This window comes from Capsicum annuum, chromosome 10 (genome assembly GCF_002878395.1).
Source record: "Capsicum annuum cultivar UCD-10X-F1 chromosome 10, UCD10Xv1.1, whole genome shotgun sequence".
Lineage (NCBI taxonomy): Eukaryota > Viridiplantae > Streptophyta > Magnoliopsida > Solanales > Solanaceae > Capsicum > Capsicum annuum.
This window is the reverse complement of record NC_061120.1, coordinates 127,067-148,098: the sequence shown is the minus strand read 5'-3', so window position 1 is coordinate 148,098 and position 21,032 is coordinate 127,067. Positions and strand designations below refer to the sequence as shown.

At 43.4% G+C, this 21,032-nt stretch overlaps 2 protein-coding genes across 2 annotated transcripts; one reads left to right on the top strand and one right to left on the bottom strand.

Annotated features, from left to right (window-relative positions):
* Window positions 1-9,315: 9,315 nt before the first annotated feature.
* Window positions 9,316-14,774, bottom strand: LOC107844079 (ADP,ATP carrier protein 3, mitochondrial-like). The gene is made up of 3 exons (XM_047398296.1): window positions 14,289-14,774; window positions 13,335-13,706; window positions 9,316-9,321 (listed from the first exon to the last, which is right to left on the bottom strand). Exons 1-3 carry the CDS (start codon window positions 14,772-14,774, stop codon window positions 9,316-9,318), a joined length of 864 nt encoding a protein of 287 aa, XP_047254252.1.
* Window positions 14,775-17,516: 2,742 nt separating this feature from the next.
* Window positions 17,517-19,058, top strand: LOC124888076. The gene is made up of 2 exons (XM_047398295.1): window positions 17,517-17,798; window positions 18,924-19,058. The coding sequence occupies exons 1-2, from the start codon at window positions 17,517-17,519 to the stop codon at window positions 19,056-19,058; spliced, it is 417 nt and encodes a 138-aa protein (XP_047254251.1).
* The last annotated feature ends 1,974 nt before the right edge of the window (window positions 19,059-21,032 follow it).

Sequence of the window (21,032 nt, the reverse complement as noted above, 5' to 3'; positions counted from 1 at the left end):
GGACCATGCGTGATTTTAGCTGAAAATTGACCAAGCAGGTGTGAGAGCATCCTAGTATGGGCTTTTGTGATTTTTTCGGTAGTTTGGGTGGTCAAACGGGCAAAAGGGGGCAAACCGACCATTTTTGGGCAAATTTAGTGTGTTATTGCCCACAGTTTTCGGGGTGGGCTCGAGGGTTGGGCTTGATTTAGATCGAAAATAGCCCAGACAGACCTGGAGTCAGCTTAGTGTGGGCCTTTGTGGGTTTTTTGGAGATTTGGGCGGTCAAACGGGCGAAACAGCATGACGGGCTATTTTTGAGATTATTTGGTAAGCTATAGCCCACGTTTTTTGGGGTGGGCCCATGGGCTAGACATAATTTTGGTTGAAAATCGACCGGGCTAACCCAAGCAGGCCTGGGAGCATCTTAGTGTGGGCCTTTGTGGTTTTATAGGTGGTTTGAGTGGTCAAACGAGCGAAACAACGCAAATGGGCCATTTTTGTGTCAATTTAGTGTGCTATAGCCCACAGTTTTTGGGGTGGGCCTAGGGCCTGGCGTGATTTTTTCCAAAAATCAACCAGGCTTTCCCATGCTGGCCTGGATGCGGCCTAGTATGGGGTTTTATGTTTTTTTGGCGGTTTGGGAAGTCAAACAGGCAAAATGGCGCGAACGGGCCATTTTTGGGCCAATTCAGTGTGCTATAGCCCAAGATTTTCAGGGTTGGCCCAGGGGCCGGGCATGATTTTGGCCAAAAATTGATGGGGCTAGCCTAGGCAGGCCTGGGAGCAGCCTAATATGGGCCTTTGTAGTTTTCGGGTGGTTTGGGTGGTTAAATGAGCGAAACAGCGTGAACGGGCCATTTTTGGGCCAATTCGGTGTGCTATAGCCTATAGTTTTTAGGGTGGTCTCGGGATCGGGTATGGTTTTGGCCAAAAATCGATCGGGTTGTCCCTGGCAGGATTAAGAGCTGCCTAGTATGGGTCTTTGTGGTTTTTTGGGCGGTTTGGGTAGTCAAAAGGGCAAAAAGGCGCAAACGGGTCCTAGTGTTGCTCGTTTGTGTGGGAGATGCCATTTGGTTGGTCAAACGCGTGAAACGGGGAATTTTTGGTCCATAGCACACCGATTTGGCCCCAAAATGTCCTGTTCGCACCGTTTTGCCCGTTTGACCAACCAAATGGCCACGCTCACATAAATGGGCAACACTAGGATGCTCCTTTCCCTCCCCGGCATGCCTAAGACGATTTTCGAACCACGACACCCTCAAACCGCAGGCCCACACCCAGAACCGTGGGCTATAGCACACCGATTTGGCCCCAATATGCCTCGTTCGTGCTATTTCACCCGTTTGACCGACCAAATGGCCCGGGCCACACAAACAGGCAACACTAGGACAATCTTTAGCCTCCCTGGCACTCCTAGGCTGATTTTTGGCCCTCGGCACCCCAGACCCTAGGACCACCCCTAAAACTGTGGGCTATAGCACACCTATTTGGCCCCAACATACCCCGTTCACGCTATTTCAATCGTTTGACTAACCAAATGGCCCCGTCCACACAAACGGGCAACACTAAGACGCTACCCATCCTCCCTGGCACACCCGGGTCGATTTTTAGCCCACAACATCATCGGAGCCCGGGCCCACCCCCGGAACCGTAGGCTATAGCATACCAATTTGGAACTAAAATTCCTGTAAGCACTGTTTCATTCATTTGACCAACCAAATGGCCCCTCCCACACAAATGGGAAGCACTAGGACGCTCCCCAGCCTCCCTGGTACGCCCAGGTCGATTTTCGTGCCATGACACGTGATATAAGTGTGACTATGAAGATCAACGTGTGTACAAGTGCAACAAATTATCATCTTAGGAAGTTCAATGTTAAGATGTGAGATGGACCAAAGACACACCCAAAGCCGCCTATTTTCTTATTTGCTACACTAGAGGGGTGGCTTTTGAAGGCTTTTCATTAAAGGGGCACTTTTGTCATTTTAAGTCTAAATTGTTATGTAATATAAATAGAACAAGATAGTCTTTTGAGTCTTAGTTGATGATTGTTGTAAGTCTTGAAATTTGAAATGCCAAAGACCTCTCTTTACTTGAGGCAAACCGAAGCTTGTAACTAGGATAGCAATTCAAGGGTGGAATCTCTTGTGATTGTTTATTTTTTAGAAAACTTGGCGCTTGAGTGGTGGAATACTCTCTTGTTTCATCGTAAGAGTTAGGTGATCATGTGTGGAGGTGTTAGGGATCTTAGAGTTTTATGTACTCTTTGGTTACTAGGATTTACACCACCTTTGTCTAACTATCTATCCTTTTGTTTGATTTCATCTTGTAGTAGTTTGTATCTTATATTGTAAGCCGTGTGGTGTTGTCTTGTTATAACATTGTCGTTGTTCTTCGTTGTTCATTAAATTGTGTTGTAACTTAGATTGGTTGGCTGATTTTGGTGTCACCAACACCTTATTAACTTGTGAAACTCGTATTCTTGTTCTTGGCCAAAACTAGCTCTCAAAGGGTCCTCGGTTTGTGCCTTATTGAGTGGACAGTTTTGGTGTCATTTCGTGAGTTCCTAGTATCTTCGGTATCATTTGGTATCAGAGATAAGGATGGTTGTGTTCCTACACTACCAATCTTGGGCTCTCTAAGTCGAAAAAAAAAAAGAGGTGTTGAAAAGCTGAAAATTCCAAAAAGAAGCAAATCTGTCCATTCTTGTTGTCTTGGCCGAAATTGTGTCTTGTTGTTGTTTTGGACGAGATTTGTACCTAGTTTTATTGTGATTTTTTGTGTGTTTTGTGTGTTCTAGTGTTAGATCTTTGTTTCCTAACACTAGAAGAGGTGTCTAAGGTCGAAATCTCACAAAAAGAGTTGTGTTCTTGAGTTTGGTGTTCTTGGCTGAGTGTTCTTGTTGTTGTTGTTGTTGTGTTTGGACGAGATTTGTGTCTAGATTTGAGTGTATTTTTTTGTCTTAGTTTGTTTCTAGTGCTGTTTTCTTTCTCCTCAACACTTATTGAGTCTACCACCCAAGTTCTTGAGCAAGATTCCGGTTATGTTGTGGTGTTAAGTGGACAGTTTCTTCTTGTTGTTGTTCATCTTGTGTTCTTATGTTGTGTTGAAGAAGTTGTTGTTTGATCTTGAAGAGAGAAAAGAAGTATGACTTTGTGTTTGTCTTGAAAATAATTACAAGACAACACCAAAGTAGTAAAAGAAAAAGAGACATTCAAAAAGCATATTTACCAAAAAGGAGTAATAACACTTTTCAAGAATAGACAAAAGAGGAAAGAGACAAGGCTACTCCAAAAGGATGTTTTGCCAAAAGAGTGCAAGTTGGTGAAAAGTTGGTAGAACACTTTTTCACTCTTGAAAAGAGAGTCTAAAATCTTGTCCACCTACACCATATATGAAATATCTTCCTCAAAGGTGTAGTATTGAACATCAAAGTCTTGGAGTAAATTTTCTTCAACAACAACGTATGTTTTGTCTTGTTACCGTTTGTGTGGTGTTGTTGCTTGTGGTTCAAAGACTTGAACCTTTTTTGGTGTGTTGTGTGTGACATTATGGACTGTTTTTGGTGCTATGGAACCCGAGACCTCACACTCTCAACCTACGGGGGAACACAATGCTACTAGTATCATTTTGGCTTGCCTTGAAGCTATGTCCCGAGACATGGCTAGGATGACCGTGGGTATTGAAAAACTAGACTCGGATGTGGTATCAATAAAGTGTGAAGTGTCAATAATGGGTGGGAGATTAGAGAGAGTGGAAAGCCAAAGAAGCTGACCTTCTACCCCTCGACATATTTCACCAACTAGTACTCCCGAGGCCATGCACCAAATGCTATATCCACCTATTGTGACAAATCAAACCAACCTTTACTCCCAAATCTGAGATCATGATAGACCAAGCCACCCTCCACTTCATAAATTCCAACAAGAAGGACTTGGAACCCAAATACCACCACCAAACCCAAACCCTCCCATCCAAAATCCACTTGATCAAAGACCTCACTATCCAAATCCATTCCCGCCGCTACAAGATCCACTTAACCCATATAGACCAGTCCATGTTGAGGGGTATGGTAGAGGAGAAAAATATACTGGTTATGGACCATATGATAATATTTACATGAGAAGGTAGGAGATGAGGGGTAGGCAAGGTGATCCAAAGAAAGTTCACGGCCGAGAAGGAAGAGTTGGCCTTTGGAACCAACAAGGGAACCAAAACCTTGATGTAGGTCTAAATACCATCAAGGTGGGGCTTCCAACATTCAAAGGTGAGAGTGATCTGGAAGAATTTCTAGCTTGGGAGTCCACTTGTGAGGGAATCTTCCAAGTTAATAACCTTACCGAGGAGAAAAAGAGTTGTTATGCGATTGCACATTTTAAGGGTTATGCTACTACGTGGTGGGAGTATGTGAAGCAATTTGGCAATGTTTTTATTAAGGGGAAGACCCCTCCTTGGTTTAGGTTAAGGTACCTCATGAGACAAAGGTACTTACCCGAGAGTTACCATCAAAATCTCCTTGCTAAGTTGTATAACTTGAGGCAAGGGAACAAAAGCGTCATGGCTTACTATGATGAATTCCAACAACTCATTTTGAAACTTGATCACCGAGGGGAGCAAGTAATCCATGACATCATTTGATTCAAGGTGGGGTTGAATAGGGACATTGCCTCACGGTTGACACTTCACAAGTTTGACACCATTGATGCCATCTTCCAAGCCGCCTTGGAAGTTAAGAAGGAATTATGGGAGAAACCGAGTGTCAAGCTCAAAGGGAAATCTCCCTCAATTTGGCACAAGGAAAAAAATGACCCATCCAATATGGATAAAACCAAGGAAAAGGCTGCACAAGATGAAAACAAGGCTCACCAAAGGTACCCTCCGAGAAATGAAGGTAAACCGCATTCCTCTTCTAGTTCTAAGGGCTTTCAATGTTTTAAATACCAAGGTTGGGGACACAAGGCTAACGAGTGTCCAAATAGGAGAAATACGATCCTAAGGGAGGGAAAATTATACTTTCTTGGGGAGGAGGTAGGACTTGAACCGAAGAAGATTGATGATCAATCTCAAGATGGAGAGAAGGTAGAACCCGAGGAGCCAAAGGAGGGGGATGAGAAAGATGTTTGGTCGTGTGAAGGTGAGATTGTAATGCCTATGTATATGGCAAGGAAAGTCATTCTTAGTGAGGTTATGTAAGAAGAAGCCGAGAGTGAGGAGGATGAAGAAGGAGAGAAGTCGAGAGTTGGGATTGTGAGATTTGCCCACAAGGACTCTTTGTTGATTACTAACCGAGATACTAGCACTTTGCCTAGTATCAAATTTTCTTATGTGCAGGTTGTAGAACATATAAATCCCAGGATCATGGTTGATGATATCATGGTACCCTTGGTTGAACATCCTAACCTTAGGAAGAGCAATGAAAAGATGATGAAAAGAGGAGAGCTTGCCGGTGATGATTGCTTGAATTTAAGGGCAAATTCCTCTCAAGATGGAGAAGATGATACTAGTGCGACTATGAAGATCAACGTGTGTACAAGTGCAGCAAATTATCATCCTAGGAAGTTCAATGTTGAGACGTGATATGGACCAAAGACACACCCAAAGCCGCCCATTTTCTTATTTGCTATACTAGAGGGGTGGCCTTTGAAGGCTTTTCATTAAAGGGGCACTTTTGTCATTTTAAGTCTAAATTGTTATGTAATATAAATAGACAAGATAGGTATTTTCAGGCTTAGTTGATGATTGTTGTAAGTCTTGACATTTGAAACACCAAAGAACTCTCTCTACTTGAGGCAAACCGAAACTTGTAACTAGGATAGCAATTCAAGGGTGGAATCTCTTGTAATTGTTTGTTTTTGAGAAACCTTGGCGCTTGGGTGGTGGAATCCTCTCTTGTTTCATCGTAAGAGTTAGGTGATAGTGTGTGGAGGTGTTAGGGGTCTTAGAGTTTTATGTACTCTTTGGTTACTAGGATTTACACCTCCTTTGTCTAACTATCTATCCTTTTGTTTGTTTTCATCTTGTAGTAGTTTCTATCTTGTGTTGTAAGCCGCGTGGTGTTGTATTGTTATAACATTGTCTTTTTTCATCGTTGTTCATTATATTGTGTTGTAACTTAGATTGGTTGGCTGATTTTGGTGTCACCAACACCTTGTTAACTTGTGAAACTCGTATTCTTGTTCTTGGCCGAAACTAGCTCTCAAAGGGTCCTCGGTTTATGCCTTGTTGAGTGGACTATTTTGGTGTCATTTCATGAGTTCCTAGTCTCTTCGGTATCAATACCCCAGGACCCTGTTGCTACCTCCAGAACCGTGGGCTATAGAACACCTATTTTCCCCCAAAACGCCCCATTCGCGCTGTTTCACCCGTTTGACTAACCAAATGGCCCCGGCCACACAAACGGGCAATACTAGGACTCTCCCCAGCCTCCCTGTCACACCCAGGTCAATTTTCAGCCCACGGAACCCCCATCACCCGGGCCTAACCCCGGAATCGTGGGCTATAGCACACCGATTTGTCCCCAAAATTCCCTGTTCGCCACGTTTTGCCCGTTTCACAAACCAAATGGCCCCACCCACACAAACGGGCAATAATCAGATATACCCCAGCCTCCTTGGCTCGCCCAGGATGATTTTTGAACCACGGTACCCCAATACCCCAGGCCCACCCCCAGAACAGAGGGCATTAGCACATCAATTTGGCCCCAAAATGCCCTGTTCACACTGTTTTCCCATTTGACCAACCAAATAGCCCCTCCCACACAAACGGGAAATTCTAGGATGCTCCCCAGGATCCCTGGAACGCCCTTGTCAATTTTTGGCCAACGGCACCCCCAGGCCCACCCCCAGAACCGTGGGCTATATCACATCGATTTGGCCTCAAAATGCCCTGTTCGTGTCGTTTCACCCGTTTAACCAACCAAATAACCCGCCTACTTAAAAGAACTACACTAGGATGCTCCCCAGCCTACTTGGCACTCCCAGGTCGATTTTAGGCCCACGACACCCCCCGGACCTTGAGCCTACCCCCAGAACAGTGGGCTATAGCACAACGATTTGGCACCAAAATGCCCCGTTCGCTCCGTTTTGCCTGTTTGACCAAAAAAATAGCCCCACCCACATAAATGGGCAAAAATAGGATGTTCCCCAGCCTCCCTAGCACACCCAGGCTGATTTTTTGCCTATGGAACCCCCGGACCCCCGGCCCACCCCAGAATCGTGGGCTATAACACACCGATTTGGTCCTAAAATGCCTCTTTCGCGCTGTTTTGCCCCTTTTACCTACCAAATGGCCCGCCCACACAAATGGGAAATAATAAGACGCTACCCAGCCTCCTTTCCATGCCTAAGTCAATTTTTGGCCGACACCCTCGGACCCACCCCTGAAACTGTGGGCTATAGCACACCGATTTGGCTTCAAAATGCCCCGTTTGCGCTGTTTTACCCATATTACCAATCAAATGGACCCGCCCACATAAATAGGAAATACTAGGACACTCCCCAACATCCCTAGTACGCCCAAGCCGATTTTCGACTAACGAAAGCCTCGGACCCCAGGCCCACCCCCGGAACCATGGGCTATAACTCACCGATTTGGACCCAAAATACCCTATTCCCATTGTTTCACCCGTTTGACCAACCAAATGACCTCGTCCATACAAACGGGCAATACTAGAATGCTTCTCAGAATCCCTGGCATGCCCAGGTCAATTTTCGACCCACAACACCTCCGAACACCGGGCCCACCCCAGAATCGTGGGTCACCAATTTTGCCCCAAAATGACCTATTTGAGCCGTTTTTCCTGTTTGACCAATCAAATGGCCACGCCTACAAAAACGTACAACACTAGGACGCTCCCCAGCCTCCTGGCATGCCCAGGCCAATTTTTAGCCCACGGCTTACCCCGAGCCCACCCCCAAAACTGTCAGCTATAGCACACCGATGTAGCCCCAAAATGCCCCATTCGCAATGTGATAACGCTCAATTTACACCTCAATTTAGTGCAAGGCGATCTTCGTCAATATATTTACCCAAATTTGGAGTCGGGGTCAAATCCACAGGGAACAATGTGAGTGGTGATTAAACTAGTTTGAAACTAAAGCTACAAGTTAAATTCAAACAGCTGACACGAAAAGACAAAATAGGGGTTTTTAATGGTTGAATAAGTTATTGTTGGTAATCAAGAGTTTATGGAATAACCGGAATTATGTTCACTAGGGCTTACAGTACATGACAGATGTTAAAGGTGACTCAAGGTTCTCACGGTGGTTAGGATAACAAATTATCTTTATCGATGATATAATCAAATGTCTCTCGACCTATTCAAGCGTCTAATTTCCTAATCCTCTCGGACTTAGGGAATCGCTACTGACTACCCAGATTTTACCTCAGGTTAATCAACCTTGTTACAATGCTGATTATTAAATGAAGCTTTTCCGAGTCCCTGTTGATAATTCACTTCCTACTGTTTATGATTTCTTTCTCAAGCAAACCAAAGTAGGTACACCTATTGTTTGCAACCAACAGACATAAATTATAATCTTAGAATTATCAAGAAATCCTAACACTTATTAAACCTTGATTATTTAATACCTTATCATGACCTTACCCTAGATCCAATAATCCAGGTTAATGGAATTTAACCACTCATTATGTAACGACCGAAACACATAATTGAATTCATGATTTGAAAGATAAACTTACAGAGATGAATAATAATTAGTGAATCGTAGATTAGATCACAAAGTGAAGTTCCAAAACAATGATGATAATCTATTCAAAGTATTTGCTTTTTCAAGCCTAGAAAATTAGAGAGAGAAAATAGCAAAGTGTATCCCCAGAACTCAATGTGCGCCCCCCCCCCCCCTTAAAAAACCCTAAAAAAGCTTTAAATAGTTAATGCTAAATAAGGGAATAAAATCAAGGTTTCAGCTTTTTTTTCTCGGAATAGATGACGCCATTTCTGACGGCTTTTACGAAATATCGTCAAAGCTTCCAGTGTAATAGCATCTTATGCTTTTCTTGACGGAAAAATTTGATGGTGTGTCAAATATGTGACTGCATGTGAGAAATATCATCACATCCTCATTGGAAATCATCATGTTCTGCTTAGAGTGGACGGCGATTTTGACGCCTTGTCAAAGTTGTGACGGCGCTTCAGAAATGTCGTCACACTTTACTTCAATTCTTCAGCTTCTGTCTAAGCTTGACGGCAATTATGACAACCTTTCACATGTCTGACGGCGCTTCAAAGATGTCGCCAGCTGCACTTCATCTTATTTGCACCAGATTTCAACTGATTTTATTCTTCTTTCGTTTAGTTTCCTCCTCGATCACTTACGTCTGCATTAAAACAATAAAAACAATCAAAAATAACAAAAGTTGCTTAAGACTTCACAATTATTTAGAGTTAAAAGCCTTAAATGTGTGAGCATCTGCTCACACATCACGCTGTTTTGCCCGTTTGACCAACCAAATAGCCCCGCCCAATCAAACGGGCAACACTAGTACGTTCCCCAGAATCCCTGGCTCACCCAAATCGATTTTTGGCCCATAGCACCTCCGGACCCCGGGCCCATCCCCAAACCCGTGGGCCATAGCACACCGATTTGGAATTAAATGCCCCGTTCGCACCATTTCGCTTGTTTGACCAACCAAATGGCCCCGCTCACACAAACGGGTAACACTAGGACACTTTCTAGCCTCCCTGGCATGCCCAGGCTAATTTTTTGCCCACGACACCCCCAGACCCCGGTCCCACCCTCAAAACCATGGGCTATAGCACACTGATTTGGCCCCAAAATGCCTCATTCTCGCAGTTTCTTCCATTTGATCAACCAAATGGCCCCTCCTACATAAACAAGCAATACTAGGATGATCTTTGGCTTCCCTGGCACGCTTTTGGCCCACAACACCCCAAACCCTGATCCCACCCCCAAAATAGTGGGCTATAGCACACCGATTTAGACCCAAAATGCCCCATTCACTCTGTTTCTCTCATTTGACCAACCAAATGGCCCCAACCATACAAACAGGAAACACTAGGAAGCTCCCCAACCTTCATGGCATGCCCAGGTCAATTTTCAGCCCACGAAACCCCCAGACCCCGAGCCCACCCAAGGAACCGTTGGCTATAGCACACCAATTTATCCCCAAAATGCCACGTTTGCGTCGTTTTACCCGTTTAACCAACCAAATTACCCCACCCACATGAACGGGAAATACTAGGATGCTCCCCAGCCTCCCTAGCACACCCATGTCAATCTTTGACCCACGATACCCCCGTACCCTAGGGCCACCCCCGGAACTGTGGGCTATAGTATACCGATTTGGCCCCAAAATGCCCCATTCATACTGTTTCGCCCGTTTGATATACCAAATAGCTCCGCTCACACAAACAGGCAACACTAGGATGCTCCATAGCCTCCCTGGCACACCTAGGTCGATTTTTGGCTCACGGTACCCCCGGACCCCTAGCCCAACCCCGGAATCGTGGGCTATAGCACACCGATTTAGCCCCAAAATGCCTCGTTCATGCCGTTTCGCCCTTTTGAAAAAACAAATGGCCCCGCTCACACAAACGGGCTATACTCGAACACTTTTCAAACTCCCGCATGCCCAAACTAATTTTCGATCGACGACTCCCCCGAACCCTGGGCCCACCCCCAAAATCATGGGCTATTGCACACTGATTTGGACCCAAAATACCATGTTCGTGCCATTCCGTTCGTTTGACCAATCAAATGGCCCCTCCTACAAATACGGGCAACACTAGGACGCTCCCCAACCTCCCTGGCACGCCCAGGTTGACTTTCGGCCCACGGCACCCCCGAACCCCGAGCCTACCCCAAGAACCGTGGGCTATAGCACACTGATTTGGACCAAAAATGACACGTTCAGGCTATTTTGCCCATTTGACCAACCAAATGGCCCTGCCCCACATAAACGGGCAACACTAGCACGCTCCCCAACCTACCTGGCATGCCTTGGTTAATTTTTGGCCCACGGTACCTCCGAACCTCGGGCCCACCCCCAAAATTGTGGGATATAGCACACCAATTTAGTCCCAAAATGCTCTATTCGCGCTGTTTCCCCCATTTGACCAACGAAATAGCCCCGCCCACACAAACAGGCAATACTAGGATGCACCCTAGCCTCTCTGGAATGCCTAGGACAATTTTTGGCCCTCAACACCCCCGGAGCCTGGGCTCACCCCCGAAACTGTGGGCTATAGCACATCAATTTGGCCCCAAAATTCCCTGTTCACCCATTTTACCCACTCGTTTGACCAACCAAATATCCCTGTCCACACAATCGGGCAATGCTAGGATGCTCCCCAACCACTTTGGCACGGCCAGGTCAATTTGCGGCTCACGGCACCCTCGGACCCCGAGCCCACCCCAAAACCGAGGGCTATATTATATCGATTTGGCCCCAAAATGTGTTGTTCGCACCATTTCACTTTTTTGACCAACCAAATGGCACCGCCTATACAAACAGGCAATACTAAGATGATCCCCAGCTTCCCAGGGATGCCAGGTCAATTTTTGGCCCACGGCACCCCCGAACCACAGGCCCACCCTTGGAACCGTAGGCTTTAGCATATCGATTTGGCCGTAAAATGCCCCATTTGCACCATTTAGCCTATTTGACCAACCAAATGGTCTTGCCTACACAAACGGGCAACATTAGGATGCTCCCTAGCCTCCCTGGAATGCCCAGGTCAATTTTTGGCCCATGGCACCCTAGGACCCTGGGGCCAGCCCCGAAACCATGGGATAGAGCACACCTATTCTGCCCTAAAATGCCTCATTCGCATCGTTTCGCCTGCTTGACCAACCAAATAGCCCCACCCACATAAACAGGAAATGCTAGGATGCTTCCCTACCTTTCTAGCACATCCAGGTCAATTTATGGCCCACGACACCCCCGAACCCCTGGCCCACCACCAAAAACGTGGGCTATAGCATACCGATTTTGCCCAAAATGCCCTGTTCGCGCCGTTTCTACTGTTCGACCAACCAAATGGCCCTGTCCACACAAACGGCAATACTAGGACACTTCCTAGCCTCCTTGGCACACAAAAGTCAATTTTTAACCCACGATATCCTCGAACCTCAGGCCCACACTCAGAACCGTGGGCTATAGAACACCGATTTGGCTCTAAAATCCCCCGTTCGCTCTGTTTCTCCCATTCAACAAACCAAATGGTCCCGCCAACATAAATAGGCAACACTAGGACGTTCCCCAGCTTCCTTGACACGACCAGGTCAATTTTTGGCCCACGGCATCCCTGGACCCCGAGCCCACCCTAGAAGCGTGGGCTATAACACACCTATTTAGCCCCAAAACTCTCTGTTTGCGCCGTTTCACCCGTTTTACCAACCAAATGGTACCACCCACACAAACGGGAAACACTAGGATGCTCCCTAACTTTCCTGACACGTCTAGGTCAATTTTTGTCCCACGACACCCCTGGAACTCAGGCCCACCTCCAAAATCGTGTGCTATACCATATCGATTTGGCCCCAAAATGCCTCGTTCGTGCTGTTTTGCCCGTTTAGACAACTAAATGGATCCGCCCACATAAAAGGGAAATACTAGATGCTCCCCAGCCTTCCTAGCATGCCCAGGTTATTTTTGGCGCATGCTAACCTCGGACCTCGGGCCCACCCCCAGAAATATGGGCTATATAGCATACCGATTTGGCCCCAAAATACCCCATTCGCGCCATTTTGCCCGTTTAACCAACAAAATGGCCCCACCCAGACAAACGTCCAATACTGAGATGCTCCCCAACATCCCAGCCATGCCCAGGTCAATTTTTGGCCTAAGGCACCCCCGAACCATGGGCTATAGCACACCAATTTGGCCCTAAAAGGCCTCGTTCGCGCCATTTTTCCTGTTTGACCATCCAAATAGCCCCGACCACATAAATGGGCAATACTAGGACATTCACGACAACCCCGCACCCCGGCCCTCCCCTAAAATCGTGGGCTATAGCACACTGATTTGGCCCCAAAATTCCTCGTTCATGCCATTTCACCCGTTTGACCAACAAAATGGCCCCTCCCACATAAATGGGTAACACAAGATTGCTCTCCACCCTCCTTGGCATGCCTAGGTTGCTTTTTGGCCAACGGCACCCCTGGACCCCGAGCCCAACCTAAGAACCGTGGGATATAGCACACTGATTTGGCCCCAAAATACCTCGTTTGTACCATTTTGCTCGTTTGACAAACCAAATGGACCCACCCACATAAACGGGCAACACTAGGATGCTCCCCAGCCTCCCTAGAATGTCGGTAAGTGCATCAGTTGTGTGTGTGTTTAGGGGGACATCTGATTCAACATACCTGCAAGTTACCAACTAGAACCACAGGTTTAAGCGAATCGTATATTCCAAAGTACGAACCACGATAAATAACTATTCCAACACAGGAGATGGTGAAGCCACAATAAAGACCAGGAATACCATCAGATTTGATGGTTTTCTGATAAACATCGATCAAACCATTAAACTGCCTCTCACCGCCATTTTGTGCAGCCTTGGCATCATTAGCAAGCCGTGTTCTGGCATAGTCCAGCGAGTACACAAATAAAAGGGATGAGGCACCAGCAGCGCCACCGGATGCTAAATTTACTCCAAACCACATCCAGTAGCCATCCCTTTCTTTATCGAAATTAAACATTCTCTTAAAATAGTCTTTAAAAGCAAAATTCAACGCCTACAAAAACAAATCTTCAGTATTAACAGTAAACGACACAAAAAATGATACATAGTGATTACAAAGAAAATACTTTTATCAACTCAAAATCCCTTCTTTTTCGTTTTTCATCACTAGAAAGTCTCCCAATTTTTCACTATAATCGCAATAATTTCCTTTTGATAAAAACACTGACAACACATCAATAACGAAACACACCTAAAAAATGACGGCGAAACCTATTCAAGATGTTCAATGGTGGATTCACTAGATATGATGTGTTGTTTGTAACATCAAATCTTAGCTGTTTCATTTCATCTCTGGTTGGCAAAGTAACCTCAAAATTTTCTTAGAAGAAATCAAAAGCATTAAGTATGACAAGGAGAAAAGGTTGCTCGGACACTCCAAAAATGCTTCTGCAAAAGCAGCACCCCTTATCGGATCCTCAAAGAATGCACTACTTTTTGAGGATCTGACACGCACCTTTTGACATTTTTGAAGAGTCCGAGCAATTCGGGAAAATAAAAGTAAAGTAGCTCTAACATAACTATAATAGACAAGTTTAATTATGGATCGACCAACAGAAAGTAAGGGTGAGTTAACCTGTGTAGGGAAATATCTTATGACATTTGCAGTATTGCCTCTCCAAAGAGAAAGGACACCTTCATCCTTGATAGTTTTGGTAAAGCAATCAGCAATCCCTTTGTACGGTTTCGAGAGTCTACCGGATTTGATTATCTTATCCTGATTCTGAATCAAAAGCTTGACTCTCTCAATCGGAGCAGCAACCATCTTAGACACAGTAGCAGAAACCCCTCCCATTAAAAAATCAACGACAAAACTTGTCGTTTTCTTCTCTAACAGAGCTTCTGATGTAGACTGTATAAGCACAGGAGCACGGGATCGCTGCAAGATAGTAGCTTGACGAGTCGCCACAAAAGGACTCTTTATAATCTCATCGACATATCCACCAGACATATTGTGTGAACCGGTATAGTTAACATATGTATATGGAGATGTTTGAGAGAACATGCGCGAGTGTTCATGCATTTTTTGAAATATAGATTGATGTTGTGATTCATCCGCCATGTTTCAATATCAATGCAGTTAACTGCAAAGACGACGAACAAATATTACAACATCTCCCAATTAGAGCACAAACAAGTAAGTTAGGAACTTCTAATGAACCAACACGGTGTTGATTTTTGTTCAAGTAGTAAGAAACAAAGTTTCTATGAAGGTCTTACTTCTCTGTTTACTCAATTGAGTTCTAAGTTGCTCGGACTCTCTAAATATGTTGCCGCACCCGTGTCGGATCCTCCAAAAATGCACTACTTTTGAAGGATACGACACGCACCCCATGAAAAGAATTGAAGGTAACATGCTACATTACACTGATGGTATTAAAAACTTAGTACGCTGACAGCATACATACTCTCTCCGTTTAAATTTGTTGGTTTACTTTCCCTTTTAATCCGTTTTAAAACAATGTCCTTTTTCCTTTTTCGACAACTCTTTAATTCTAACTTTCCACATGACATGTTTAGGACCACAAGATTAACAAACATTTTGGTACATTTTACATGTCTTTAGTTTAAGATCCGAAGATTCAAAATTCTTTTTCACTTTCTAAAACTCCGTGTTGGACAAACCAGTTGAAACAGGGGGAAACTTAAATGGGAAACATAAACAACCCCTACCATCAATTTGTATCGGATGAGGTTCTTGTGAAGGATATCGATAATTTTTGTATTTGGTACAATATTATAGAAAAAATCTCAAAACACCAAACATCTCACTAGAATCCAAATATATTATATTATTATATAGATAATAATAATTTAATCAATCTAAATATAAACTGCAAAAAGCCTAAAATCCAGAAATCCCTCTCACTAAAAGCTTCATGCTTCTACTACTAAATACAAACTAAATATTTAATTACATACAGTCATATACAATGCAATGCGCATAGCGGGAGCTTTAGTGCACTGGGCTGCCTTGTTTTTTTTTTAATGGTCATATACAATGCAAATTATTCAAAGATGTGTATCGTTGCGGGTCAATAAGAGAAAATTTTCATTCATTTCAAGCATGAAAAAATGCCCCATCACTAATGACGTCAGAGGCGGAGCCAGCCTTCTGTTCGGGGGTTCGGCCGAACCCCCTTCGACGGAAAAATATACTATTTATACATGATTAAAATTATTTTTATGTGATTATAGTAAGTGTTGAACCCCCTTCGACTAAGTTTTCTTTGAATATGAAACCCCCTTAGTTGAAATCCTAAGTTTTCTTTGAATATGAAACCCCCTTCGTTGAAATCCTGGCTCCGCCTCTGAATGATGTCATAATTCTCCATTGTATATAAGTCGAAGTCGAACAAACCATGATTAATGCAACTTATTACCATATTTTACATTACAAAAATTGAACTTAAAAGATATGGAAACCCAAAATTATCGAGCTTTTTGATAATATCCTTGAAGCAAATCATAAGGTGTTAATACTTGCTTTATTCCAACATTCTTAAAATTATTCTTCAATTATTTTAAAAAAAATTCCAAAAACAGCAAATTTCTTTTCTGTTGTGGCGACAATTTGATTCTAACTTTATGCAGATCATATTGTTTAAAACCACAAAATTAACTGAAATTTTGATACATTTTGAATGTTTAAAACCACGAGATTCAAAAATGTTCTTCACTTTATACCTTACTAGATTCTTTGAATAATATTTATACATATTAAATAAATTTTTTTAACATAACTAGAGTAAATCATCTAGTACCTCTCTGAACTATGACCAAATTTGCTACGACACACTCCAACTTCACCGGTCCTACTACCCCTAACTAAATTTTAGTATATTTTTATCATCTTTTTAGATGATGTGACATCTTTTTTGTCGGCCTTTATGGCGGACGTGACACCTTTGACGTGCCCCCACTTTATGTAATAAAAATGCCAAATCAGCACAAAAGGGTAACAAAAATAAGCTAAAATTGACTTCAAGTAATAGGACCCCTATGAATTGTGAAGTTGAAGTGCATCATAGCAACTTTAGTCATAGTTCAGTATGATACGTTTATCTCATAAATATATGAGATGAAAGTTACTAAGTTCTGCCGAACTCGAAATTACCATGAACATAGTTAATACACAAAAACTACACACAGTAATAACATGTACATAAATTTTGGTCATGTACTTCCAACACCTCCATTCTTTCTTTCTTTTTTTGTAGAACAAAGAGAGTAACAATATAGTATATAATACAGTCAAAATCACCATGATCATAGCTAATATACAAAAGACACACACAGTGAGGGTGTTTGTGTGTGTGTGTGTATTAGAGAGCATAAAAGGAACTAACCTGATACAAAAAAGTTGGCTATTGATCAAAAACTTTCTTCTTGTGTATGTGGAGAACAGAAAAGAACTTTTTTTTTTTTGAGAAGAAAATGAATGAATGAAAATAGAACAAATAGTAGTAAAAGGAAAGAAAAGGAAGAGTTTTCTAGATTATGCTACGTGGAAAATATTGTCTATTAACAAATTTGAGTCTATGAAAACTTGTTCAACTATCATTGGTGAGGTTCATTGAGAAGCTACAGAGTTCATTTTTGGTTGATTTTGATTGAAGAAAAAACTAGTTTTCTTTTATTGAGAAAACTTTTCCGTTTATTTAAAAAAGAATTATATGCTTAAATGTTTAATCAGTTAAAAAAGAAATAATTTTTTTATAATATTTTAATTTTAATTTTTTACATGATATATTTAATATTATAAAATTGATAATTTTAATTTAGGAGGATCAGTGATAGGCCGATGAAGATTAAGTTGGTCTTTGGGGGTTTTACATTGCATGTTTGTAGTGTTTATGTGCTGCAAATGGGCTTGAAAGAGGAGGTGAAGGCAAGATTTTGGGAAGATTTGGACGAGGTAGTGAGAAGCGTGCCTAGCGCGGAGAAGATCGTCATAGCAAGGGATTTCAATGGGCACATTGGGATCCTACCTAGAGGTTATGACGATGTGTATGGTGGTTTTGGCTTCGGTGTTAGAAATGGCAAGGGAGCGGCCCTATTGGATTTTGCGAGAGCCTTTGAGCTGGTGGTTGTGAACTTGAGTTTCCCGAAGAAGGAGGATCACCTAATTACCTTTCGGAGCGCGAAAGCCAAGACTCAAATTGACTTTCTGCTGCTTAGGAAGGGGGATAGGGTGCTATGTAAGGACTGTAAGGTCATTTCAAACGAGCACCTCTCAACCCAGCATATTCTGTTAGTGATGGACTTGTCTATCAAGAAGATGAAGAAGAAATGGGTCGGGGAGGGTTGATCTAGAATTAAGTGAGGTAACTTGACGCCAGAAAGTGCACTGAAGATAGGGGGAAAGGTGCGGGTATAGAAGCGTGAGAGTGCAGAGGGGACGTGGATGCTATGTGGGATGGGGCGTCCAGCTGCATCATAGAGACTGCTAAAGGTAGGTTGGGTGTTTCGAGGGGCCGGGCAGGTTGGCATAAGGGGGGGACTGGTGGTGGAATGAAGAAGTGAAGAAGAAAGTGGAGATCAAGAAGGGGGCGTATGTTAAGTTGATTGAGAGTAAAGATGAAGAAGAGAAGCGGGTGAATAAAGAGGTGTACAAGGTAGCTAGGAAGGAGGCTAAGTAGGCAGTTACGGCTGCCAAGTATGCAGCGTTTGAGCGTTTGTATGCTGGGTTAGAGGAGAAAGAAAGTGATAAGAGGTTGTATAGGCTTGCAAAAGTATGAGAGCGGAAGGGCCGTGACCTAGCTCAAGTGAAGTGCATTAAGGGGGGGGGGGGGATAGTAGTGTTCTGGTGGAGAATGCTCACATTAAGAAAAGATGACAAGACTACTTTCATAGACTTTTGAACGAGGAAGGGAATAGAGGCATTGAGCTAGGGGAGCTGGAGCATTCGGAGAAAAGCCGTGATTTCAGCTACTGCAGGCGTTTTAAGGTAGAGGAGGTCAAAGAGGCTATTTGTAAGATGCAGAGGGGTAGGGCGACGGGGCCGGATGAGATTTCGGTGGATTTTTGGAAGTATGCGAGAGGGGCAGGGCTTAGGTGGTTGACGGATTTGTTTAACAGTATTTTCAAGACTGTGAGAATGCCTGAGGCTTGGAGATGGAGTATGATGATTTCGCTTTACAAAAACAAGGGTGACATTAAGAGTTGCAACAACTACAGGGGTATTAAGTTGTTGAGTCACACTATGAAGATTTGGAAGAGAGTGGTTAAGCGGAGATTGAAGAGGGTTGTGCCTGTTTCAGAGAACCAGTTTAGATTTATGCTTGGTCGTTCAACGACAGAGGCAATCCATTTGGTGAGGAGATTAGTGGAGCAATATAGATAAAGGAAGAGGGACTTACACTTGGTGTTCATCGACCTAGAAAAGGCGTATGATAAAGTCCTGAGGGAGGTTCTTTGGAGGTGTTTAGAGGTGAGAGGGGTCCCGGTGGCGCACACCAGAGTTATTAAGGACATGTACGGTGGAGTGAAGACCAGGGTGAGAACGGTGGGAGGAGACTCAGACCATTTTCTGATCTAGATAGGGTTACATCAGGGATCGACTCTTAGTCCGTTCCTGTTTGCGTTAGTGATAGACGTGTTGACTCAGAGTATTCAAGTCAAGGTGCCTTGATGTATGCTATTTGCGGATGATGTAGTGCTGATTGATGAGACGCGGAGGGGCGTGAATGACAAATTGGTGGTTTGGAGGTAAACTCTTAAGTCGAAGGGGTTCAGGTTAAGTAGGTCCAAGACGAAGTATTTGGAATGCAAGTTTAGTGACTTGAGGCAGGAGGACGATGTGGTGGTGAGGTTGGACTCCCAAGATGTTTGTAAGAGGGATAGTTTTAAGTATCTTGGGTCTTTGATCCAGGGGAATGGTGAGATTGATGAGGATATCACTAATCATATTGGAGCAGGTTAGATGAAGTGGAGGCTCGCCTCGGGGGTGTTGTGTGATAAGAAAGTGCCCCTTAAGCTTAAAGGCAAATTCTATAGAGTGGCAGTCCGTTCGGCCATGTTGTATGGCGCGGAGTGTTGGCCAGTCAAGCACTCCCACATCCAAAAAGCAAGGGTGGCGGAAATGAGGATGTTGTATTGGATGTGTGGGCTGACTAAAGGGGACAGGATTAGGAATGAAATTATCTGAGAGAAGATGGAAGTGGCTTCGGTGGAGGACAAAATGCGGGAAGAAAGGATGAGATGGTTTGGACATGTGATGAGGAGGGATGCGGATGCCCCAGTGCGTAGGTGTGTGAGACTAGCGTTGGATGGCTTCAAGGGGAGTAGAGGTAGGCCGAAGAAATACTGGAGGGAGATGATCAGACATAACATGGAGCAGCTGCAGCTTACTGAGGACAGGACCCTAGATAGGAAGGTGTGGAGGTCGCGGATAAGGGTAGAAGGCTAGTGGGAGGGTGTGGGTTGTAGCAAGCCACCAGGAGAGATCTTGTGTAGCCGGGTTAGTAACCTTAGGTCTGTGTCTATATGTATTTATGGCAGGGAGTATGTGTTACTTATACATGGGTGTCTCATTCTTATTTTCTCAGTTGCTATCTACTTATTTCGTGTTGTCGTATCTCTCGTATTCTCGTATTGCTCTGATTTACTTTTTATTATTCCTTACGCTTTTTCTGTTATGTATTCCATCTCCTTGTTGCCTATTCTTTATCTTGTGCCGGTGGTCTATCGGAAACAGTCTTTCTACTTCTTCGGAGGTAGCGGTATGGACCGTGTACATCTTACCCTCCCCAAACCTCACTTTGTGGGAACACACTGGGTTTGTTGTTGTTGTTATTGTAATACATCTAACATAACTTTAATTTACAACAACAACAACAACAACAAACCTAGTGTATTCCCACGTAGTAAGGTCTGGGGAGATTAAGATGTACGCATTCCATACCTCTACCTCTAAAGAAGTAGATAACTTTAATTTATGACCACAAAATAAAAAAAAAAACGTTATTTCTCTTAAATTTCATATCAAGTCAAACTTGATCATTCTTTTTTAAATCAAACGCGCTTATTTTATTACTTGAACTATTACTTCCTACGTTTTAATTTACTCCACCCGTCTCAATTTATATGAAGTAGTTTGACTTAACACGATATTTAAGTGAGAAAGAAAGCAAGATTTTTAAAACTTGTGGGGTAAAATGAGTCTTAGATGTTTGTATGACTATAAATCATTTTATTAAGATATTTTAACGTTAAATTATCAGGAGTATTAAATATAAAATGTGTCATTCTTTTTTAGAAAGATTTAAAAAAAAAAGTGAATCACATAAATTAGAACTGAAGGAGTATTATTTTACTA